Genomic DNA, 23,389 nt, shown 5'->3' with positions numbered 1-23,389 from the left:
AAATAGGAACTATGTTAGCAATTCTACAGTCGTACGGTACAACCCGAGTTTACTGATTCATTAAAAATTCTTGCTAATGGCCCTGCAATTTCATGTGCCAGTTCCTTTAATATTCTTGGATGAAGATTATCTGGTCCCTCCAATTTCATCCCATTAATTAATTCATGTGTGTATAGAATCCAAGACCACGGGGTCCTGATACATGATTGGTGCTCCTCACACTACTGCAATACGAATAATAAGGAAAATAATTCTTACCCTTTGGAACAGACCTGTTGTAAACTCTCATATGCCAGCCCAAAAGGCTGTTCACTGGAGAGTTGTCAAGCCCTCTGTGACCTCACAGGCTCACAGTTAGCAAGCAGAGACACACATGGTCAAGTACCAGACACATTTTAGCTATTGCTATTACTCAGACACTAAGCTGAGCCATTGGGAAAATGTGGCAAAACCTGTTTCTGAATTATTGCTGCCAAATAATGACATGACTGAAAACAAGATAACACTGGAAATTACTGACTGACTTGTGGCACTGCAGTATGGTAAGTCTGTCCATGTCTTGCATAATGCTTCCAGGATAGTAAAAAAAAAAAAAGTCCAAAATGGACTGTGAGTTTGAATATTGTGACATGGTGGAATCACATCATTTTTCATCCAGTAGGATACATCTCAGCATATCTTCCCCTCTAGATTGCCTCCTGGACTCCTGTGTATCCTACATGCTTTGTTCAGCTTCTACGTGCATCACTGGGACAGGCATTCTGATGGGCAAAGTGTTCTTGACAACATCTAACTCACAAAGTGGGAAAGCATGAGGGGAAGTGGGGCAGAAGGTCGTAGCAGAGCAGGCTCAGGGAGGGGCATGGCTGGCCAAGTGGGGAGTCCATACAATAGGATGAAGTAATAAGGGATGGAGAAGTGCTGGTGCTTTCAGGAGGTTAAAAAGGAGAAAGGCAGCCAACGGAGTGTAAGGGCAAGGTGGGCATGGCAGAGAGTCGGTGAAGGAGGAAGTCCTACACTGGAGGTGGTCTTGTGCAGGAAGTGAATGAGTGAATGACTGGATAGATGAGGGAAAGAATATGGAAGAAGACATCAGCTGTGGCAAGGGGTTAAGAAAGGAAGGGAGGAAAATACAATAGGAACCAAAAGTGCATTAAAACGTAAAAGGAAGACGAGGATAGCAGGAGGTGAAATGTAGGTACAGATGGGAACAACTGAATGGAAAGAGGGTCATCATCTGATTTATTTGTCTTAGGTCTGGGAAGTACATGCATTGTTCCTATTATTTATATTCCAGTAGCAAATACAGGCCCCAACCAAGTTCAGAGCTCTGTTGTGATAGGCACCAGATACACAGAGACCATCCTGAAGGGCTCAGAGTCTAAACCAACCACCCAGACAGGGCAAGAAAACAGAGACACAAGGTGATGGAGTAACTTGCTTAAGGTCACAGCAGGACAGTGGTAGAGTCAAGAATAGGACCCCAGTTTCCAAAGCCCCAGGCTAATTGCCTAGGCCCTGGTCCATGCTGCCTTACTGCACGTACACCATGGGAGAATGAGACTTTATATCAAGGCCATTTCTAGCTTAAAAGTATTAAAAGTAAATTATTGTTGCCTGCAGATTTCTGGAACTTCTCCAGCTGCCAGTGAGGAAACAGATTATTGCTGGTATGTGGCACCCCTTTGGGTTATTGTGCTAAAGCTGAACTTTGTTAACCTCCAAACAAGCCATTTTGGCACTGTTGTACAAATCTGGCTGTCACAGTGAGCTCATGATTGATTCTATCCTGCCTTCTCACCATGTTTTCCCCATCCTCTCATTCACTCCTCTCCTTTATCTCCTCTGCCACACATTGTCCAGGGGTGGGATTTTTTCATCACACCCAGTGAAACTGGGATAGTGTAGGTAAATCACTAATGATCTACATCTCTCGTATCTTCTCCTCCCTGTTATCTGTTCATTTGCATACTTCAATCCTATTAGTTAAATTAAATGCCTTGCCCCTTTTCACTTGTGATATATAAAAACTATTCTATTTAGAGGTTTGTACCCCATGCTTATCATTCCATTAACTGATGGTCTCCATAGTGTTTAAGAGCCTTTGATTCATATTTTTAGTGGCATCCCCCTTCTACAATAGATTAGATCCGAACTGTAGAGAAGTGAAGTGTCAGTCTGGACATAGTTCAGTGTGCACACAGTCAAATTTATAACTGAACATTATTAACTAGCCATCTATATCTTGGATATAACATAATCACAGGTAGCTAGCCAAGAAGTCATAGTCCACATTTCTGTTCAGCATATGCAGCAGCTGCTGTGGCACTTTACAATTTTCTTGTCTGTTGTCTGAAGTGCCTAAGTAGCCATGTTTCAGACTGCACTTACGTCTCCTAGCAACTATGCGGACACAAGCCTTTATAAAGAATATGGATTATGGGATAGTTTGGGGGATTATGTAGTGGTTCAGAGCATCTTTCAAATGAAGATCAACAGCGCAAACTCCACCTGGACAGGTAGTGCATAAAATGTGTTGCTATCTGAGGCCTTGGAGTTCTCACACTAGGTCTCAGGGGATAGGTGTCCACAGAACCATAACTAACGTGAATTTTCCAAATCTGGCAGCAGTCTCAAAAGGGAGACCAAAGATTGAACGCTATAGAGACTCCACATCTCTTGGCTCCAAGTCAGGGCCAGACACACTAACAGAACAGTGTGGCCTTGCTTTGGCCATTGGAGTGGTATAAATGGCTACAGGTACAGTTATCTAGCACAGTGTGCATTCACTGCCCATGTGACCACACAGCCATAGAACCTCAGTATTATTTAAAAGGTCTTCTGTGGGAAAATACAGTCTATGTTTTGCCTACGGTGCCTCAGTGATGGAGTTACTGAGATTAGGGCCAAATTCACAGAAGCCCCCCACAATCAGGGGGAGTTTGGGTTCCAGTGTGTGTGCCAACCTCAGCCAAGGTTCAGATGAAGGCCAATAACCTGGACTGGATCATCACAGCTCCCCCCTACACCCTTGCTGTTCCCACAGGAGCTCCACTGATAGCCCCCATACACTGCAGACTCTGAGATCCTTCCACCTTACTTCTGATGTCTTCTGCGCCAGTCTACTGAGGTCACCCTGTGGTCATGGTGACTCTCCACCAGTACACAGGTCCCACACCCCTCAATAGGCAGGGAGAAGGATGTGCCTGCTCCTCCATAGGGAAGTACCTCCTAGGGCAAAGGGGGAGACTCCTCCTCCCTCTGCCAGCTCCACTCAGCTGGGAACCCAGACACTCCATAATGCCCCATGTGATTGGTAGGGAACCTCAGGGTGTCCTAGCAACCACCTGTTGGGAAAAGGAAGCCTCCTACTGCCTAACATGCAGTTGTTACATGCAGTTGTTACATCATTTTAGAGGTTTCACAGCTATTGCAGTAGGTATTATGAAGTCTCCACAGCCAGCCCCACTGCCAGGGGAAGAGTTTCCCAGCGGCTGTTGCCCTGTTTCTTCATACAGGTCTTTAGAGGCCCTAACACACCACTGGTGCTGTGTGAAGAGTAGAAATGAATGCCATTAAAATTAGGAGCCTGAACGAATAAGAGGCATTATACTTTCTGGCAGTGAGCTGTTTTTCTTCGGCTGGTGGTCGCTCTCCTCTCCTCCTCCTCCTCCTCCCTCACCTCTCCCGTGCCCTGGCGCCTCTCTACACACTGTCTTTGTTTCTTTTGTTCTGTATCTTCCTCCTCCTCTCACCTCCCACTCTGCTCCTCTGGCCACCACATTTCTCTCCCTTCACTCATAGCCTTTCTTTTCACCCTACCCCCACAGGTGACCAGTCTCTTTCCATCCCTCACCTTAGGGCCCCAACATTTCTCATCCCCCCCTCGCCCAAGGCTATTGGTATTATTCCCTCATCCCCTTCCCGTGCCCCCTGAGTTTCATTTCTCACTCCTCAACTCTAGTCTCTTCCCAGAACCCTGAAAGTGGGGTGGGGTGAGATTCGTGGGGTCAGCACCTCCAGGAGAGCAAAACAGCCACTAACACCTCCCTCATTCAATGACTCATTCACACAAACACTATCTCAGCACCATTCCCATCTCCCTGGGTGCCATCAGCTGCCCAGGTTTTCCCCTCAGAGTTCCCACCAGCACTGAGGGCAGCTTCATGAACACATAGAGATTCTATTCTGTCATTTCACTGATCATCCAGGGGCTGGTTAGGCCATCACATATCTGGTGCCCATGTCCTTGAATCTCAGAGGTCACACTGATTCCCTTCTAAAGTACCAGAGTGGGATTTTCAAAGTACCCATGTGGTATAGGAGAACACATCAAAGGGACTTATGCGCCTATGTTGCTTAGGTGCTTTGGAAAAATCTCACCTCTGGAATGTAATCAAATGCATCTCCCTATATCTCTAGGCCAGCAGTTCTCAAACTGTGGGTCAGGACCCCAAAGTGGGTCACACCATTTTAATGGGATCACCAGGGCTGGCATTATACTTGCTGGGGCCTAAGCCAAAGTCTGAGCCCCACCGCCCAGGGCTGAAGCCGAAGCCTGAGGTCTTCAGTGCTGGGTGATGGGGCTCAGGTTACAGACCCCACACCCAGAGCTGAAGCTCTTGGACTTTGACTTTGGTCCCCACACCCGGGGTGGTGGGGCCTGGGCTTTGGCAGGGCTTGGGTGGGCTCAGGCTTCGGTCTCGCCTCCTGGGGTCGTGTAGTAATTTTTGTTGTCAGAAGGGGGTCATGGTGCAATGAAGTTTGAGAACCCATGGTCTAGGCATTTACTCTACCCTCATCAGCATGGTATCTGAATGGGGTAGACTTTTCTGACACTGAAAATTTTTTTTGTACCTGTGCTAGGGACATCTGGATAGCAGCAGAAGGTGACTCAGTCTTCCAGTCCCAACACATAAACATGCTACTGAAAGAGCAACTTCAAAGTCTATGTAAGGAAGGGAACAACATCAAAACTAGCATTGGAGATGTAGAAAAAGCCATGAGCAGCATGGAAGCCGAGCTCAGCAGGTAAAGGCAAACAGCCTGGGGTTTTAAATGAACATCCCGTCCACTGATGACATGTCCAAGGATGTCAACAACTCTAACACTCTTGAGCAAGACCAGATTTGCACTTTCCCTGATGAGCTAAGATAAGGGGAAAGATTTGGGAATATAGTAAGTAGAAGTTGTCTAGGTCAACTGGCCCATCATTGCCCCCTGCCTTTCATGTCCTTGTATTCATTTGCAGAGTATTTCTTGGTAACTCACATTTCTCTAAGTACATATTTCACTGATCTGCACAACTAGAATTTCAGGCCATCAGCCCATCAATTCCGAGCAACACACCACAGTACCTGGAGTTGCATGCATAGCATGCAAGAGATCAGCTCTGGTAGGGCACAGATTTCAGAGTTAAGCTTCTAAGTGATTACTTGAAATCACAGGGAAGGGAAACATGAAATGATGCAGGGGTTGGGCTGCAGTTTCCCCGCCCCTGCCATTAACCATCAGTATTGTTCTATTCCATGGATGAGCCTCTGCCAGTGACTTACTTACCACACTGCATCAGACCAGTACCAAGTGCTTCAGAGAAAGGAGGCAGAACCCCTGCTATGGGCAGAAATGGAAAGTTTCTTCCTAACCCCTGTTATTTACAGGTTATTGACAAGTTGCCAAAATGACATTTGGACTTGATTCATCTTGGCGGAGGCAGAACAATCCCATTGCCACCTTCCTGAACCAGCAGAGTCAGCACTGGACCCCAGCTATGGCTCTAAGGATACTGCCCCCTTCACATTCCTAGGGTTCCCTGGCCTTGCCCTCTGGCTTCCAGGCAGAGCAGCCTGGCTGCAGGCTCCCTAGCAGAACAGGCGACCTGGGTTCAAGTGATTCTGAATATTCACTCAGTGTCAGCACATAAAAAGACCCCAGAGGATCCTGGGGCAAGAATAGGTTAGGGGCCCCCTTCCCAATTCCCAAATCAGAAATTTTGCTTAACCCCAACATCATAGTCCCCAAAGTCCCCTAGTCCCCCAGCTCACCCTACACCCCAACATCCCGCACAACTCTTCTCCACTGCACTGAACTCTTCACCCCATTGCCCCCAACACTCCCTACTCAGCCATAGACCCCCAACAACTCACTCTCAGCCCTTCACCCACACCCCCAGGCCCCGCCTGGTCACTCACTGGCACCTGCCCCCTTTCCTCCCCCGCCAGCTCAGTGCTCTGCTCTTAGCTAGGCTGGGGTGGCTCCTCCCGATCCTGGCTCGCCAAAGGCTCTATTCGCTGTCAGTGCCCACTTTGCACTTGCCCAGCACAGCCTGAATTTGAGTGATGAGTGGCATTGTGTGTGACCTGGTGCATGGGCCCGCAGTGCCACTCAAGTTTGGCCTGACTGCCCATGTCATGATGGAGAGGTGAGTGGGCCAACCTGAGCGGCATTGCACCCCTGTATGCCTGGTCTGAATACCACTCAAATTTGTCCCAGCTATCCCGCAGCTCAACAGGGGAGATATGTTCACACCAAGCCATCTATTACACTTTTTCTCCTTCCATGTGCATACATGTTCATGACTTCAATTCAGGTTAGCAATACATCATCTTGACAGTCCATTATTCCAGGCAGAATTTCACCAAAATTCCAGGAGCAGGCAAAGCTGTGGCAGCAAACAGAACATTCTCCATCCCAAATAGCATCACAAAAAAGAAAAGCTAGACAATTATTGTTTCCTAATGACCACGGTGAAAGTCTGGGTGAGAGGGAGAGTGCAAAAAGTGGAAGGTATAATAGAGTAGATAGACCTATGAAAAGTTTTTTTTGGTGGGAGGCAACTGCCTGTCTTTCCCCATAGTATATGACATCCCTGCCCATGATTGGTTGGTTCCTTTTCTCCCCTGTTGTTCATTGTGTATGCCCAATGCTGTATAGCAGGAGTTCCCAAACTTTTTGCTGGCTCAACTCCATTTTAATGAACTATTTCCTCTGGGGACCCCAGACAGCAGAAAGGATGCCATTTTGTAGGGAAAATGGCATTCTCCATACATCATGACCTCGCATGCAAGGTCATGCTGTGTGGAGCAAAATTGGGTCCTCAGCGCACGACCTCATCTGCTGATGGTGCCACCCCTTTGGGGGTCATGACCCACTGTTTGGGAACTGCTGCTTCATAGACTTACATTTGAGGTTGAAAGTCAATGGCACTAGTACTCCTAAATCACCTGGGTACTTCTGAAAACCCCACCTTTAAAGTATGCTGAAAGAGTCAGAAGCACCAATGATAACCTGAAATGAATAAATAAATGTCAGCCAGGGATTCACAATCTAGCTCAGCCTTTGAGAATCTGTAGTAAACTGCTATATTAGCAATCTTTGGATTAAAATGTTATTGTCTTGAGTTTTTTTTCCCCTTCTGATGCATACAGAATAAAACAGGCAGAAACCATGAAAACGCTTTTAGAAGCAGAGATCCAAACAGCCAAGAAAACTCTGGAGGAGGAGCAAGAGTCAGCCTCACAAAAGGAACTTTACCTCAGGAAACTGGTAGTGTTATATTGTACCTAATAATGGAATTATTCCACATTTCTTATTTCAATAAGATTAACAACAACAACAATTTTATTATTGTGTAGATTACTCTTTTAGGACACTATGCTATTATTAACAGCAACAATTATAAGTGGTACCCAATAGAAGAATATATCTCAATAATAAAACAGATTATTATTATTATTATTGCTGTAGTTTTAGAAATAAAGTCTCTGAGATTAATTTTATTAGAACATATGGGTATGAGATGTCCTGGAAAATGAGAATGAAAGCAAGTAAAATAATCAGGTGGATTTCAGTGCAAAATTCAAATGCAGTGATTCTAAAGGAGAAGAAAAAAACAGATTTCTCTCAGAAAGTGTGTATTTTGCTATTAAAATCTCTATACAAAGTTTCTGATTCTCCTGTCTCAGACCAGAGAGTGTGATCCCCATCCTTACTTTCACATCAGAGCGATGATGTTTTTTTGTCCCATCCCACAAGTTGTATCTGTATGTGTTATTTTGGAAACTCAGAGGAATCCAACAGAAAGCAACAAACTAACTGGTTAGTTCAACATTGGCAAGCAGGGTAACAATAGGCCCAATAGTGTCTAGCACCAGATGCTTCAGAGGAAGGTGCAAGGAACCCCACCCTAGGCAGATGCAGCTCAGAGCAACATCCGTATTGTACAACTAACAAAATACCACACTCTATTTAGGAGGGTTGACTCACCACTGGCATGCCCCCTTGTGGCATGGTATGGCATAGCAGCTCTTCTCTAGCACCCTCAGCAGACAGCTGCTCCAGTCCTGCGGTGGTCTCTCCTCTTCTCGCAACTCAGCCCTCTGGCCAAGTTATGCTTTAGTTCCACCCATTCTGGGGTAACAGAACCACAAATAAGAATCCAATGTTCCTACAAATGCTCTTCAGCCCTGCAGCCCTTACACCTTTCTCTCAGGCTTTTAATCACCCACCTCCCCTTACATCAGGGGACTCATCCCACCTTCCCCTGTGGCTGGTAGGGGAACCCAGACCCTCCCACAACACCGGGATCTAGCCCAGGGTACCAGCAGCCAGGAGCTGCTCTAACAGACTCCTTACTGCAGCCTCCCTGGACATCTTCCTACCTTAGCCCATCAGCAGGTCTCTCCCAGAGATGTCCTAGGTTCAGCTTTCTTTCAGGGCCAGAACTCACAGAGCTGCTCCCTGGCTACTCCCAAGAGTACAGCTTAACCCAACTTCTTCCCTCCTCAGGCTTGACCTGTCATTCCTCATAAGTTTCCCTTGTTCTTTTCCTCCACTGAACACCTCCCAGGGCTCCCTCCCTGGAAATCTAGATCCTGCCCTTTTATCAGGGTTCACCACCAGAGCCTGCTGCACCCCAGAGGCTGCTCTGTGTCTCTCCTGGCCTCCTGCCAGAATTCTCTACTCAGGTGAGGATCCCAAGGATCAGCTAACTCTGCCCAGGCTTCCGCTTTGCCCCTCCCAGCCTCTCCCCTCTCTAGTGCCAAGAGAGGAACTACAGAGCTTTCCCTCTCTCCCAGCAATCCCTTTCTGCTCTGGCCTTCCTCTTTTTATGGTACCACCCATCTTTTCCTCATCTGGGCTTCATCTTCAGCCTGGCCCTCCCTCATGGTGCAAGTGGGTGAGTTAATTGGGCTCAGGCTCCTGTTAACTAATGTGGGGTTTATATACCCCATCACCATTATATTTGAAATGTCAGCTTGCACAGCCACCATATCCAGTCCACAGAGCCAGCGGCAAGCCCTTTGCATTTCAATCAAGGAATATTTGTTCCTCCCACAGGAAAAGGACAATGAAGATTTACATTTGAGGCTTCTCATGCTATCGGACGAGGTATGTAGGAAAAGCGGATCATGCCCCTTGGGACTGTTTCCTTTTCACTCTAGCACAAAAGATAAACAACTTGTCAGCATGTATGTATAAAACCATGAGATGTAACACAATCCAGGAATGCACCTAAGAGGTTTGGAGGAAATCGTGCACAGCAATGTGCTGAGCTGTGTTCGCAAATGAAATGAAATGGGCCCCCTCTGCCTTGTACCATTCATTCTATACCACCTTCCATTCCCCAGATACAGGGAGCTACCCACCACCACCACTCCCCAAGGGTGTGAAGGCTGATTAGCTGATTGTATTAGCTTGTATCGCCACAAATGTGACTGCTGATCACACAGTTATTACGTCTTTTTTAAGATCCAGCCACAGTGTTTCAGTATTCATGACAGAGTCTGATCTCACTTACTTTGGATTTGCACAGTGTAACTCCACTGAAGTCAATGGAGATATCCCAATATAAAGCTAGGGATCTATGTAGCTACTTATATGGCCTGCATCACCATGGTATCTGAGACCCTCACAAGCATTAATGGATTTCACCTTCACCACACCATCTTACTAATGCACATAGATTCTGTAACTTCCGCAAGGTTACACAGCACATCCGCAGCCTACATGGGAATCAAACCTAGCTTTCTTGACTCCCATTCCAGCACCCTAGCTACCAAACCACCTGGCCTTCCCTGCTGTGAATATTCTCCCCTGGTGTCAATGGAATCTGAGCTAGATGCTTGCTGTCCTTTTATTTGATGAAGTCAGGGATTGGTTAAAAAGGAGGATTAGAACAGTGTTCCTGATGCCCTTCATAATTCGGAATACCCAGTTTGCTGCTCTCCTTTCAGTCCCCAAGGTTGATTCCATCATGCCTTACACCTTGGGTTGTCATTGACACCTCTGAGTGGGTTTAAAACACCATCAGATCAGAACAGGTGCATTTTACATCTACATTGCACAAGTGTCAAGGATGGCACAAAGTGCAAGGCAGGGGGGAATCGGGCACCATATTAGATCAAATACTGCTGTCCTGAATCATTCCTTTCCATGTTGACATCAAAGTGAATTTTGACCTCAGGGGAAGCTTGGTCTGATGAATCCTACAGAATCTGGCTTAGCTTTTGCAAGATCTTGCATATGTAAAGCCTGCTGGGAATTATTGCTACCCTTTAGCCTCTGCCCTACAGGACATGGTCCTCCAGAGCAGGGTGTGCTATTGTTCACTATGACGTGGCTATATCCTGAGTATTACCAATGCCCAGTGATGAGCTGCCAAAATCTTAACAACCGGTTCCCTATAAAAAGTTCTGATTTAAGAGGAGGGCAGCGGGGGAGGGGCCGGGGCAGGGGGAGACATACTTGTGGGGCCGGGGGCCCCTGCAGGGCCTGGGGCAAATTGCCTAGAGCTTGCAGCCCCCTCCCCCCTTACCGTGCCGGCAGCTCAAAGCAGCAGGACGACTCCGGAGCTCAGCTGAGCTGTCCAGCTGATACCAGCGGCTGGCCACGCTGCAGCTGGGGGGAAGCGGGGGAAGGGCTGGGGGAGCCTCAGCCTCCCCAGCTGGGAATCCTGGGAGCAACAGGATGATCCGGCCCACGGACCGGAGTTCTTTGCCCACTCCCTGGCCCTTTAACAACCGGTTCTCCACGGAGGTCTAATTTTAGCAACCGGTTCTTGGGAACCTGTGGGAACCTGCTCCAGCTCACCACTGCCAATGCCTGCTCTCTTCACTAGGATGGACTTTGATAGCAAACATACTAATAGCTTTTGGCTACCCATCCTCTCCTCTTAAGGGAGGAAGGATGGTCTTTTGATTAAGGCAGAGATCTGGAAACCTGGGTCAATTCCAGCTCTTTTATAGACTCCCAATGTGACTTTGAAACAGTCACCTGATTTTTCTTGCCCTCAAGACCCTAGTTATAAAATGGGGTAATAATCCCTCCTTTCTTCCACTCTTTGTCTTGTGGGTTTAGGTCGTAAGAGACTTAAACTCAGCATTGCAGCACCTAATTTTTAGGCACTGTCACCTGGTGGAATCCACAGGCCCGAGCTATGAGCCCAGGCTCCCTGTACAATGCCTGGGGGGAGCTAGGCACCTGAGAATAGGATACACCAAGGCTCACACGCAGAGTGGGGAGCCCCCTAAGACAGCCATTATGAAGTGCCAGGGGGAAGGTTGAAGCCTAAGCCACACCTTTTCAAAGGACTTAGATGCTTAAACCCAGTTTGAAGGGAAGTACCTATCTCTGCGTGGGGTTCACAGCCATGAACCCTGTGCTGCAGTGAGGTGCCTACATCCTTTCCCATGAAAAACTCAGACTGTTTCCCTCCTTTAGCCCAGTGGTTAGTGCGCTCATCCAGGATTTGGGAGACCCCGGTTCACATTTGCATGCCTGATATAAAGCCAGGGTTTGAACCCATGTCTTAGGAGAGTGTCCAGACCACTGGGCCATGAGGTATTTGGGAGGGACTTTAAAAAAAATAATTATCTTAATTGATGTTGTTCTGCTTTTTAGAAATATTTAAATATTAATTGGGACAGGGACTTGTGTCTGCCATGTCTGAGGGGAGTGCCTTAACCACTGGGCAGTACAGTCATTCTTAGGCAATGTTGTCACTAGAAACATGGCAGGAGCATGGCTGTGGCGCATCATTGTAAACACTCGCTACATCAGTGGGATGGTTCTCCCATCACTGTAGTTAATCCACCTCCCTGAGCGGAGGTAGCTGGGTCAAGTTAAGGGGCTAGGTCAGCTGAACTACATCGCTTACGGGTGTGGGTTTTTCATGCTCTTGAGCAACAGAGCTGGATTGACTTAATTTTTTAGTGTAAACCTGGCCTCAGTTTTTCTCTTGCCCAAAGAATATTTACATGTCTTTTACATTCATTTGTTTATTGCAATTAATTACTGCATCCTTTTAATTAAAAGGGAAATTTTTTCAAAAGCTACTTTTTTAAAAGTACCATTTTTAAAAGTCACTTAGGCACCTGAAAGTCAGTTCAAATAAGGCAGTAAAGTGCCTACATCACTTTTTAAAAAGAGACTTTGGCTTCTAAGTCATTCAGATGCTTTTGAATTTTTACCCCCAAGCCTTTGTCCATAGTATGTGCATCTGCAGAGACGTGTTTTACATTCCACCTCAGCTCCCTGGAATGGATCAGAACAGTAGAAGTAATTTGTCTTCACCTAAAGACAGTACCTACAAATAGCAATGGAGACCACAGGGCATTACCACATATTGTAGATCATGCATATTGACAATTACATACCAGTCTGAGTGTCAGGTGCAGGTAATTTACACTGAAAGCAAAGCATCCAAGGATCTCCGCTTTCCCTTTTGACAGCTGAGAAATTGGAGAAAAATTCCATGCTGGGATGGTCTGAATTACTCCAGTGTCCCACCTGGCCTGGTGCTAGTAGAGATAATAGACCTGATTTTCTTCTTATCGGCACCTGTTACCACTCTGGTGAAATCAGTGAAATTACTCCTGATTCAGACCAGTGTAAACGGGAGGAGAATCAAGGCCAAATTCTAATCTCACACCTCTTATACACCAGTGACTTCCATGGAGTTATGCTTAGATGAGGATCAAGCCCATAACAGAAACGTTTGTTGGAAGAGTAATGACTTTCCTTGCATGCAAGATATTTGGCCCTACAGCAAATGAAGTACAATGGCACCGTCTGATTTCAGAACTCATCATTGACCGTGTCGAGAAGAGCCAGCCAGCGCAGCCACATGCAGCTTTGGGCTGATGTCCACAAACTAGGGGTGAGTAGAGCTGCATCCAATTAAGAGGAATGCTTGAAACACAAAAGGATCCAGTTCATGTAAAGGAATTGGGGGCCTGACCCACAACCCAGTGAAATCAGTAGGAATCTTTCTGTTGACCTCAGTGTGGTTTGGGGTCAGGCACTTGATGCCTGTAAATGTCATTTTTGTCAGATCAAGTGATTTAGGTGCCCAATGCCCCCTGAAATCCAGTGGGAATTGAGAACCTCATTCCCCTAGGCCCTCTATAATTCTCAGCCTGTGCCCCAGCTCTTCCATTCCTGTAAAAATTGCCATAGCACCATTGATTTCAACTGAGCTCTGATGCCGCACAAGTTCAGGATGTGGCCCTATATGTCTTTGTTAGATGTAAATCAAGGAAGCATGTGAAACAAATGACTCACTATAATCAGTCAAGCCTTTTTTTACCCTTATTCTGTTACTCAAGAATATTGCAATTGATGCCAGAGTTGAAGAGAGAAATTAGCCATGTGAATATTCTTTTGGAGATGCTTTGGGTAGTTTTTTTCTGAACCAGCCTGGATATGAACTTTGTAGAAAAAGTATAAAGATACCTAAAGCTGTGTCTAGATCAGCTAGCATGCAGGTAGCACCACTGTACTCATACCAGTGCCATGGATTCAGGAGGGGGCTTAAGACTTCCCTTCCTTGGCTAGCAGAAACCACAGTGGTGCATGGAAGTGTATATTTTTGGGGGTCCGGGGAGGGACTGTTGGCCAGGAAGTTGTATTATCAGAACATATTTATGGAAGGTTTGTCTCCTATTAGAAAAAGCTACAGGAATGCAAACTGGCTTCTGGTGTCGAAGATGAGATTTTCAGAAAGGTACAGTAAACTCATTTATCTAGGCATTATTTATTTAGGCTAGCGAGGCATGTTAGTGCATAGACAACTCAATATCACTAGCTGAATATGATCCAGGGTGTATATACAGGTAGATAGGGTCTTAGCTGGGCCTTCAATACATGCTACTACAGCTGATATGCAATATGAAGGATATTTTTGGAAAGTGGGTAAAGCCGAATGAGACCTAGAGAAAATAATCAACAGCATTGTTTGTCATCTAGCATAAAAACTCAGTGCAACTTTGGGCTGCAAACTCAGAGGCATCACTTCACAGAACTGGAAGGCTCCTTTCTAAATGGTATGGAGGGGCCATATCTCACAGCACAACTAGAAAGCTTTTGATTAACTGAAAGGAATTCAGAGACTAGCAAGTACAACTATTTTGGGGCTCGAGGGACTGGACTGCTTACATATACATAGCTAGACTCAACAAGGACTGGGGGGGAAGGGTATAATAATAGTCCACGTGTATCTGAAGGATGTGACACCAAGGAAGAAGAGGAATGTTTGGAGTACTCTGCAAAGCATAACTGGAACCAAGCATTAGAAACATAAATATAAAAACATTTAATCAAAAGTTTGCACAGAGATTTTTTTCACATTTGAGTCCCTACAGCACCAGCTGTTGATTATTTCACATGTTGGTTTTTCCTTGAAGGTTGGGAGAATAGAAATTCCCACTAGAGGAGTTCTGCCCAGTTTGAATCACCTCTGCTGTGGAGGGAACAATATGGGCTTAAATAATTTTTCATTCTGTATAGATATTTGCATTACTGAGAAGTGATTTAATAATTCCCAAGCAATTGCTTTTCAGTCATTCTTAGTAAGCACAAGTAACAAGTCATTACTTTATTATTCACCTGTAATTAAAAATCACTGATTCATTTAGCAAAAAAAGTAATTCTAAGCAACGATGGGTGAGTAAGTAGCAATTATTGCACTTGTTATTAGCATTTAATAATGCCAAGTATTTTGATTTTCTTTGTGTGTGTGAATACACAGATGGCTACAGTCTTCAAGGCTACCAAACTAGCACCTTTCACAAACAATAGATTCACCCATATTTCTTTCTATACAAGGTTAGGCACAACCCTCTCATCTGTATAATTTAGAACTTTATGGCCTGTTCCAAAGCCCACTGAAGTCAGTGCAATACCCATTCAGTGGGCTTTGGAGCAGACACTTATGTAGTAAAAATAAACCCTGGAGCCCCAATCCTGCAATGAACTGCATGCAGACAAAGCTCATTGCACAATAGTAACCTTAAAGAGCACATGCTGCCATACAGGCAACATAAAGGGAAATTTGTTTCTCTCCAGCGTTCCTGGGTAAAGAACCTTGAATTCCTGCTGTCATACTGGGTGCAGTTTGCTATCTGTAGCACTGTTCAGTGGTAACCTGAGACAAATGGCATTGGAATAATGTAGCCTATGGGCCACATGAAATTATACCTCAATATGTATTTTTCTAGATGAAACACCAGGCCCGAGAATTGGAGGAATCCATAAAAGAATATGAGGCAGTAATCCAGGTAAAGCTTCCATATGATAAAGTGGCTAAAGGTAGCATGTCTTACATAATTCAACCTGTAACACAGAAGAAGCAGGATCTTGTAATTAAGGCACTGGATTAGCACTCCAGAAACCTGGGTTTGTTTTTTGGCTCTGTTACTGTGTCCCTTGGTTCTCCATCTGTACGGTGAGGGTGCAGTGCTTCATTTGTCTATTGTCCTCCTGTCTATTGGTATGTTAAGTTCAGTGGGGTAAGAGTTGTCTCTTGCTGCGTGTCTGAACCGTACCTAGCACGACTAGGCTGCCATGTCAGCTGGGGCCTTTAATCATATTAAAGACATAATCATAGCTCTCCCCAACACTTGTCTTTGGGCTAAAATTTTTGAGCCTTGCTGTCCATCCAAAGGGACTTTGGAAAGTGGGGATAGGGTCTCTTCAGAAGCTTCTGCCATTCTAGGATAGTAACAACACACCTTTTCCCACTGTAAACAACTGTTGCTATTTTGGGAGGTGTGAAGGGAAGAGTGGGAGTGACAGAATAGCACCATAATGGCTGAACCTATAAACTTTACAATGGCCATTGTCACAGGGCGCATCACTCACCGCCGGACTGGCGCATTCTCCTGGTACTCTGTGGATTAGCTCGAGGCCAATGCTTTCCCCATCCAGAGTTCACAGTGTCACTCCATCTCTGCTGTCCACCTGCAGTCCCTCTCGCAGCCTCAGGATCCGCAGCATCCTCTTCATGGCTCGGCCCTCCAGCCGCGTCACTGTCCATGTTCCCCCCTTCTGCGGGGGGGATTTAGCTCCCCAGTAGTCTTAGGCAGTCTTCCCATTCACTGCCTCAGTGCCACTTGCCAAGTGGCTGATAGGGGAACCCGGCCCACCCTCTTCTCTAGGTTCCAGCCCAGCGGCCCTCAGCTCTTTTTCTGGCCTCACTGCTCTATCCCTGGGCTGCTTCCTACTACTGGTTCCCCTTATCTTCCTGGGTCTATCAGCTCCCAGAGCCTCCACCCTGTTTCCAGGGAGTGACTACACCCTGCGGTCCCCACTCGCTCATCCCTTTCTCCTGGGAGTGTCTGCCTTTTCCCAGCAGCTTCTGCTTTCAGCTCCTGGACTTTGTAGGCCCCATCTTTTCCTGCCCAGGTGAACCTCCTTAATCAGCAGCCTAATTGGTTAATTGGCATATCTGGCCTGCATAGAACCCTGCAGGGTGAGTGTGGAGTAGACACCTCATCACAGTCATGTGCACAGTTGAGTCCTGAGTGTGTAGAAGAGTGGTGCCCGCAGTTGTGCACCTTACGTACAGTGCTTTCCATTGCCAGCAGCAAGGAGAAGCAGCGCTCTACACCCCAATGCCCACTCAGGTTTGCCCCACCAGCCCATCATGATATAGGTGCCATGGGACTAAAACTGAGTGAGTGGCATTGCAACCTGGTGCTGGGGGTCACAGCACCACTCAGGAAGGAGGGGCAGCAGGGCCTCTCTGAGTGTCAGCATGATCCCCAGGGACCAGGTCACAACACCACTCACTCAGTTTTGGACATGCCACCCTCCCATCATAATGGAGGGTCGTGGGGCCAAACCTGAGTGGACGGTGGGGCAGCTACTCTTCACTGCTGCTGTGGGGCTGGCTCCTGCACCTGGATGATTCCCCCCAGTGATCTACCCCGCCTTCCCGCTTCCAGGGTCCCCTCTCCGGGGTGAGGAGTGACACTGCACCTGGATGGGCAGTGCTGGAAGGCAGGGGCTGAGCATGGCATGGACTTGGTGGGCAAGCCACTGAGATGCTGATTTACTTTCATGAGGAACTACCCTGGCCCCTGGATTGCTCTGAACCAATCCAGAGAACATTCTGGGGATTTCGCTTTTCTCTGCAGAGATCCAGGTACCACAATGTCATATACTGAACATCCACTACTTGTTGCCAAACCCAAACTGTAGCCATGTGGGTTCGCTGAGTTTAGTCTTTTGTCTGATTCATCTGCTTAGCCTCGCTTTGCCAGCCAATGCAACCAACTTGTTCTTGAAGCAGATCTGTAGGGAAAATACCCTCAGCATCTTATGGAACAAAATTAAACTGTTGAGATATAAAATATGTGAAACAGAAACCGAAGCAAGGGTGATTTAATGGGTTTGCTGTTTCTAAGGTTCTTCAGAATAAAGAGAAGTCTCTTCAGGACCAGCTCTCAGCTGCTGAGGAGAAGGCTCGGTAAGTCTGCTGGGTGCAAACCAAAGCTTTTTATGGCCAATGTCTTAGTGATGAGCATTACATGGGGAAAAGTAGTTTTGTATGCAAAGTTGAGAGTAAGCCTGTGTAAGGAATTTAAATTATAAGTACTCAGTACTGCAAAGGCTCAAGAAAGTGATTGGTTATTAGACTGGTCTGAGTCAAACTTGTAATCACATGAGGCCTAAGCTTCATTAACCCCATCCTCCTGGCTTTCTGTTTTGATGGCTGAATTGGCCAGGGTCACAGAAGGCCTGCTTGTTACCTCTGCTTATTACACCTGCAGAGAAGTGTCCTGCAGCATGGACAAATCCCTCCACCAGTCATGGCTAACCTATTCATTCTGGTGTCTTGGAACGTACAAGGCCTAAATAGTCCCACTACATGTACAAATATTCTGTCTCATTAGAAAAAGACTGAGCTCAGACATTACTTTCCAACCCATGTGAACACCGTGTGGTTCACTCTCCCCCTCTAGTGGTTAGACCACATATAGAGGTTTATGAGTCCATGGCAGTCTTCGAGCTAAACAATCTGGGTTTCATAAAGACTCATGCTTTTAGATCTTAGGCCTGGTCTACACTATGAGGTTAGGTCAATTTAGGCGCATTAGGTCGATTTTATAATGAATGCATCTACACAACCAACCCCGTTCCACTGACCTAAAGAGTTCTTAAAATCAACTGCTGTACTCCTCCCCGATGAGGGGAGTAGCGCTAAAATTGACCTTCCTGGGTCTAATTTGGGGTACTGTAGGTGCAGCGCTGTGCAATTTGATGGTATTGGCCTCCAGGAGCTATCTCAGAGTGCTCCAATGTGACCGCTCTGGACAGCACTTTCAACTCTGTTGCACTAGCAAGGTACACAGGAAAAGCACTGGGAACTTTTGAATTTCATTTCCTGTTTGGTCAGCATGGCAAGCTCAGCAGCACAGGTGACCATGCAGAATTGTATACGAGCTCCAGCATGGAGCGAACAGGAGACACTGGATCTGACTGCAATATGGAGAGAAGAATCTGTGCCTGCAGAACTCTGATCCTGCAGAAGAAATGCTGATATATATGCCAAAATCTCACAGGGAGTGGTGGAGAGAGGCTACGCCAGGGATGCACAGCAGTGCTGCATGAAAATTAAGGCGCTCAGGTAAGCCTACCAAAAAACAAAGGAGGCAAATGGTTGCACTGGGTCAGAGCCTCAGACATGCCACTTCTATGATCCACTGCATGCCTTTCTAGGGGGGGACCCTACCAGTATCCCAACACTCTCTGTGGACTCCTGCGAAGTGGCAGCCTCACGCAACAGAGATGAGAATTTTGTGGCTGAGAAGAGGAGGAGGAGGAGAATGCGCAGCAGGCAAGTGGAGAATCCATTCTTCCCAGCCACTGGGACCTTTTCCTCACCTTGGAGCCAATATCCTCCCAGGGCCTATTGTTCCCATACCCTGAAGGTGGAGAAGGCACCTCCGGTAAGTGCACATTTGTAATGACACTACAGGGGTTAAAAACAATTGTGTTTAATGTTTGATTTGCCCTGAGCAATTGGGATTCATTCATGGCCAGTACAGCTAATGGAAAAGTCTGTTAATGTGTCTGGGGATGGAGCGGGAATCCTCCAGGGACATCTCCATGAAGCTCTCCTGGAGGTACTCTGAAAGCCTTTGCAGAAGGTTTCTGGGGAGGGCTGCCTTATTTCGTCCTCCATGGTAGGACACTTTCCCACACCAAGCCAGTAGCAAGTGGTCTGGAATCATTGCAGCACAAAGCATGGCAGCAAATGGTCCTGGGTTTTGGTCACATTCATGCAACATTTGGTCTTTATCTTTCTGTGTCAGCCTCAGGAGAGTGATATTATTCATGGTCACCTGGTTGAAATAGGGGAAGTTTTGTAAGGGAACAGTAATACCCTGTTTGCTGATCCCTGACACATTAGACCCCGGGCATGGTTAGCTGTTTGTGCTTTGCTAAAAGCAGGGCCAGCTCTACCATTTTTGCTGCCCAAAGCAAACTGCCGAAGCAAAAAAAAAAAAAGCCACCTGGACTGTGCCACCCCAAGAATGGATGGAATGCCGCCCCTTAGCATGTGTTGCCCCAGGCAGGTGCATCCTCTGCTGGTGCCCTGGCTAAAAGGGATCATCCCGGAGAATAGCCACGTGTGTGTGTGTGGGGGGGAAGGTTTGCTGCACATCCACCCCAAAACCGCAGCCCCCACTTTTAAATGGCAAACACAACCGGCATTGGTTGCTATGGGAAAGGAGGGTGCTGCAGATTGAAACCATTCCCACATGTTATGAATGCAGAAGAAGCCAACCCCATGTACCCTTTGGCTTACCATGGCTACCTGAAAATTGAATTCTGTTGCCCAGCCATGTGTTATGTGTCACCATACCGGCAGGAGCGCAATATAAAAGGCAAAATACAACCTTGTACCTAAAATACATGTGCTGCCTGCTGTAAATTGCTTGATTCATTGTGAAAGGGTCTCCCTTTTGTTCTCAGAAATGTATCTTCTTAAAAGTCTACTCTCCCTTTCCCCCCCTGCAGCTGCAAATGCTTCTATGCTCCCCGCATCAACTCCATCCCTGAGGTTATCGCAGTTTAGGAGGCAAAAAAACCACACTCACGATGACATGTTTCAGAGTTCATGCAATCCTCTCACGCTGATAGGGCACAGCTGAATGCATGGAGGCATTCGGTGGCAGAGACCAGGAAAGCATACAGTGAGTATGATCGGAACACGCAGGAGGAGATGCTGAGGCTAATGGGGAGCAAACGGACATGATGAGGCGTCTGGTGGAGCTGCAGGAAAGGCAACTAGAGTTCAGACCCCACTGCATCCATTGTGTAACCGCCTGCCCTCCTCGCCAAGTTCCATATCATCCTCATCCAGACGCCCAAGAACATGTTGGGGGGAGGCTCTGGGCACCCTGCCACTCAACTCCAGGGGATGGCCCAAGCAACAGAAGGCTGTCATTCAAACAGCTTTGATTTGTAGTGTGGCTACAATAAGAAATGTGGCCTTGTCCTTCCCTCCTCCCCCACCCCACACCGTTATCAAACCCTTTGTACACTCCAGCTTCCTTTTACTCGTCAGTGATCTCAAGTTTTTTTTAATAAAAAAGAATGAATGGATTCAGAACAATAGGGACTTTATTTCCTGTGCCAGCTGTGGTCGAAGGTGGGAGGGGAATTGGCTTACAAGGAAGTACATTCACCAAAGGGGGCGGGTTTGCATCAAAGACAAACACACACAACAGTCACACTGAAGCCTGGCCAGTCATGAAACTGTTTTTCAAAACCTCTCTGATGCACAGTGCACCTTGGTGTGCTCTTCTAATTGTCCTGGTGTCTGGCTGTTCAGAATCGGCCGCCAGGCGATCTGCCTCAACCTCCCACCCTGCCATAAACATCTCCCTCTTATTCTCACAGATATTATGGAGCACACAGCAAGTAGCAATAGGAATATTACTTTCGCTGAGTCTAACCTAGTCAGCAAACTGCACCAGCACCCTTTTAAACATCCAAAGGCACATTCTACCACCATTCTGCACTTGCTCAGCCTATAGATGAACTGCTCCTTACTGCTGTCCAAACTGCCTGTGTATGGCTTCATGAGCCATGAGAGGAAAGGGTAGGCTGGGTCCCCAAGGGTAACTATTGGAATTTAAACATCCCCAATGGTAATTGGGTAATGGTAATTCCCAGACCTTCTGGTCTGGGAAGAAAGTCCCTTCTTGCAGCTTTCCCACCAGCCTCTGAATTGATTCCCGACTGACCGATAGCTGTCTGGCGTTGCAACCTTCCACAGGGCTATTGCCACTCGCTTCTCAACTGTGAGGGCTGCTCTCATCTTGGTATTCTGGCGTTTCAGGGCAGGGGAAAGCAAATCACAAAGTTCCATGAAAGTGCCCTTACGCATGCGAAAGTTTTGCAGCCACTGGGAATCATCCCATACCTGCAACACTATGCGGTCCCAACAGTCTGTGCTTGTTTTCCAGGCCTAGAATTGGCATTCCACTGTATCAACATGCCCCAATGCTGCCATGATATCCCAATTGCCACATCCTGTGCTTTCAAGAATGTCTGTGTCCATGTCCTCCTCATAATCTTCCTCATGCTGGTGGCTCCTAGCTAGGCACTGCACATACTTCAGGATAATGCGCGAGGGGTTTACAATGCTCACAAAAGCAGTGTGCAGCTGAGCGGGCCCATGCTTGCCGTGCTATGGCATCTGCACGGATAACCCAGGAAAATTATTGTTTGCCGTTGCTTTCAAGGGGAGGTGGGGGAGACAGACGACATGTACCTAAAACCACCCGCGACAATCTTTTTGCCCCATCAGACATTGAGACCTTAACCCAGAATTCCAATGGGCAGCGTAGACTGTGGGATAGCTACCCACAGTTCACCACTCCGTGAGTCGATGCTGCCCACAGTATTGAGGATGCACTTTTCCAACCTAATGCACTTAGTGGGGACATACACAATCGACGATCAACATCAGGGCAGGGGACTAGACTCAATGACCTCTCGAGGTCCCTTCCAGTCCTAGAGTCTATGAATCTATGACTGTATAAAATCTCTTTCTAAAGATTGACTTCTATAAAATCAACCTAATTTTATAGTGTAGACATGCCCTTAGGTTCAAGTCCCCCTGCTGCCAGACTATCCAGGGGTGTCACGTTATTCAGCCTTACAAGAAACGTATCTACTTGACCCTGAAACCACTAAAATACAAAAAGAGAGGCTGTGTGTGCATGTGGAAAGTAATATCTAATACTTTCTCCTCCAACTGCAGCAGGGTGTCACAAGAAACACTGAGTCAGTATTTCCTAGCTGTGTTTGGCTATACTCATAGCCAAATGGCTTATCTTGCCAAGGCGGAAATCCGGTTCGTTTCCCAAGATTGCTGTAAAGATTTATCAGAAAGCAGCCTGTAAGAGAACTCACATATAAACAACAACAAGATCTTTAAAAATGTCATGACCGAGGTCTTTACATTTCTTAGCTGAAAACTAATCATTGCCTTTCTTTGTGTAACATTGAAAAACTGTAGTTAACATACAAGCATGGCTGATAAGCAATACACTGGCTGGATCGTTATAATCTTCTAACCTCTTCCTCTCTGTTCTTTTCATTTTCTTTTGTTCTCCACTCACTTTTGCTTCTGGGCTGAAGTCTCTGTGGTAGATACATGGCACTCTCTTGTTCTCTTCTAGACCTTTGTCTTTCTATCCATCTTTTTTTCCTAGAACAGGGAGGCACAAGAAAGATATAGCAACTTACGACAAATGATTGGAAGGGATCTCTTGGGTCACTGAGTTCAACTTCCTATTGCAGGCAACCTCTAATTTGCTCTGTCTCTTTGATTCTCTTGTGTGACTTTATACCCTATAAAATTTTTAAAAAATTAATTTAGAAAACCTCCAACTAAAGATAGGTTGGTTGTGGGCTGTGAAGGTGCAGTCTGAGCATTTGCTTAGAAACTCAGAGTCAGAGAAAACTATACAGATCTGCCAAGTGCCAGGACAGGCAATCTTACAGATGTAAGGATGGTAGCTGAGATGCTCTGTGTGAGGTTATTGCACGGCAAGACGTGAAAAAAAACCTGCCTAATGAGAATAGT

General features: G+C 46.5%; 1 protein-coding gene across 3 annotated transcripts in view; it reads left to right on the top strand.

Moving 5' to 3' along the window:
* Positions 1 to 403: 403 nt before the first annotated feature.
* LOC120371358 (intracellular protein transport protein USO1-like) overlaps positions 404 to 23,389 on the top strand; it is a 37,355-nt gene continuing 14,369 nt past the window's right edge. For 2 of the 3 annotated variants that reach the window (XM_039487010.1, XM_039487012.1), the window contains exons 1-9: positions 404 to 542; positions 1,624 to 1,670; positions 4,867 to 5,031; positions 7,428 to 7,545; positions 9,340 to 9,390; positions 13,082 to 13,159; positions 13,949 to 14,005; positions 15,498 to 15,557; positions 17,688 to 17,749. In XM_039487010.1, the coding sequence (XP_039342944.1) occupies positions 540 to 542; positions 1,624 to 1,670; positions 4,867 to 5,031; positions 7,428 to 7,545; positions 9,340 to 9,390; positions 13,082 to 13,159; positions 13,949 to 14,005; positions 15,498 to 15,557; positions 17,688 to 17,749 (641 nt within the window). In that variant the 5' untranslated portion in view covers positions 404 to 539. The remainder of the gene's footprint in view (positions 543 to 1,623; positions 1,671 to 4,866; positions 5,032 to 7,427; positions 7,546 to 9,339; positions 9,391 to 13,081; positions 13,160 to 13,948; positions 14,006 to 15,497; positions 15,558 to 17,687; positions 17,750 to 23,389) is intronic. The other variant, XM_039487011.1, reaches the window with a different exon arrangement.

The sequence above is a fragment of the Mauremys reevesii genome, linkage group 9, assembly GCF_016161935.1.
Source record: "Mauremys reevesii isolate NIE-2019 linkage group 9, ASM1616193v1, whole genome shotgun sequence".
NCBI classification, from domain to species: domain Eukaryota; kingdom Metazoa; phylum Chordata; order Testudines; family Geoemydidae; genus Mauremys; species Mauremys reevesii.
The sequence above is the reverse complement of the archived record's forward strand: the minus strand, read 5'-3'. Positions and strand labels throughout refer to the sequence as shown.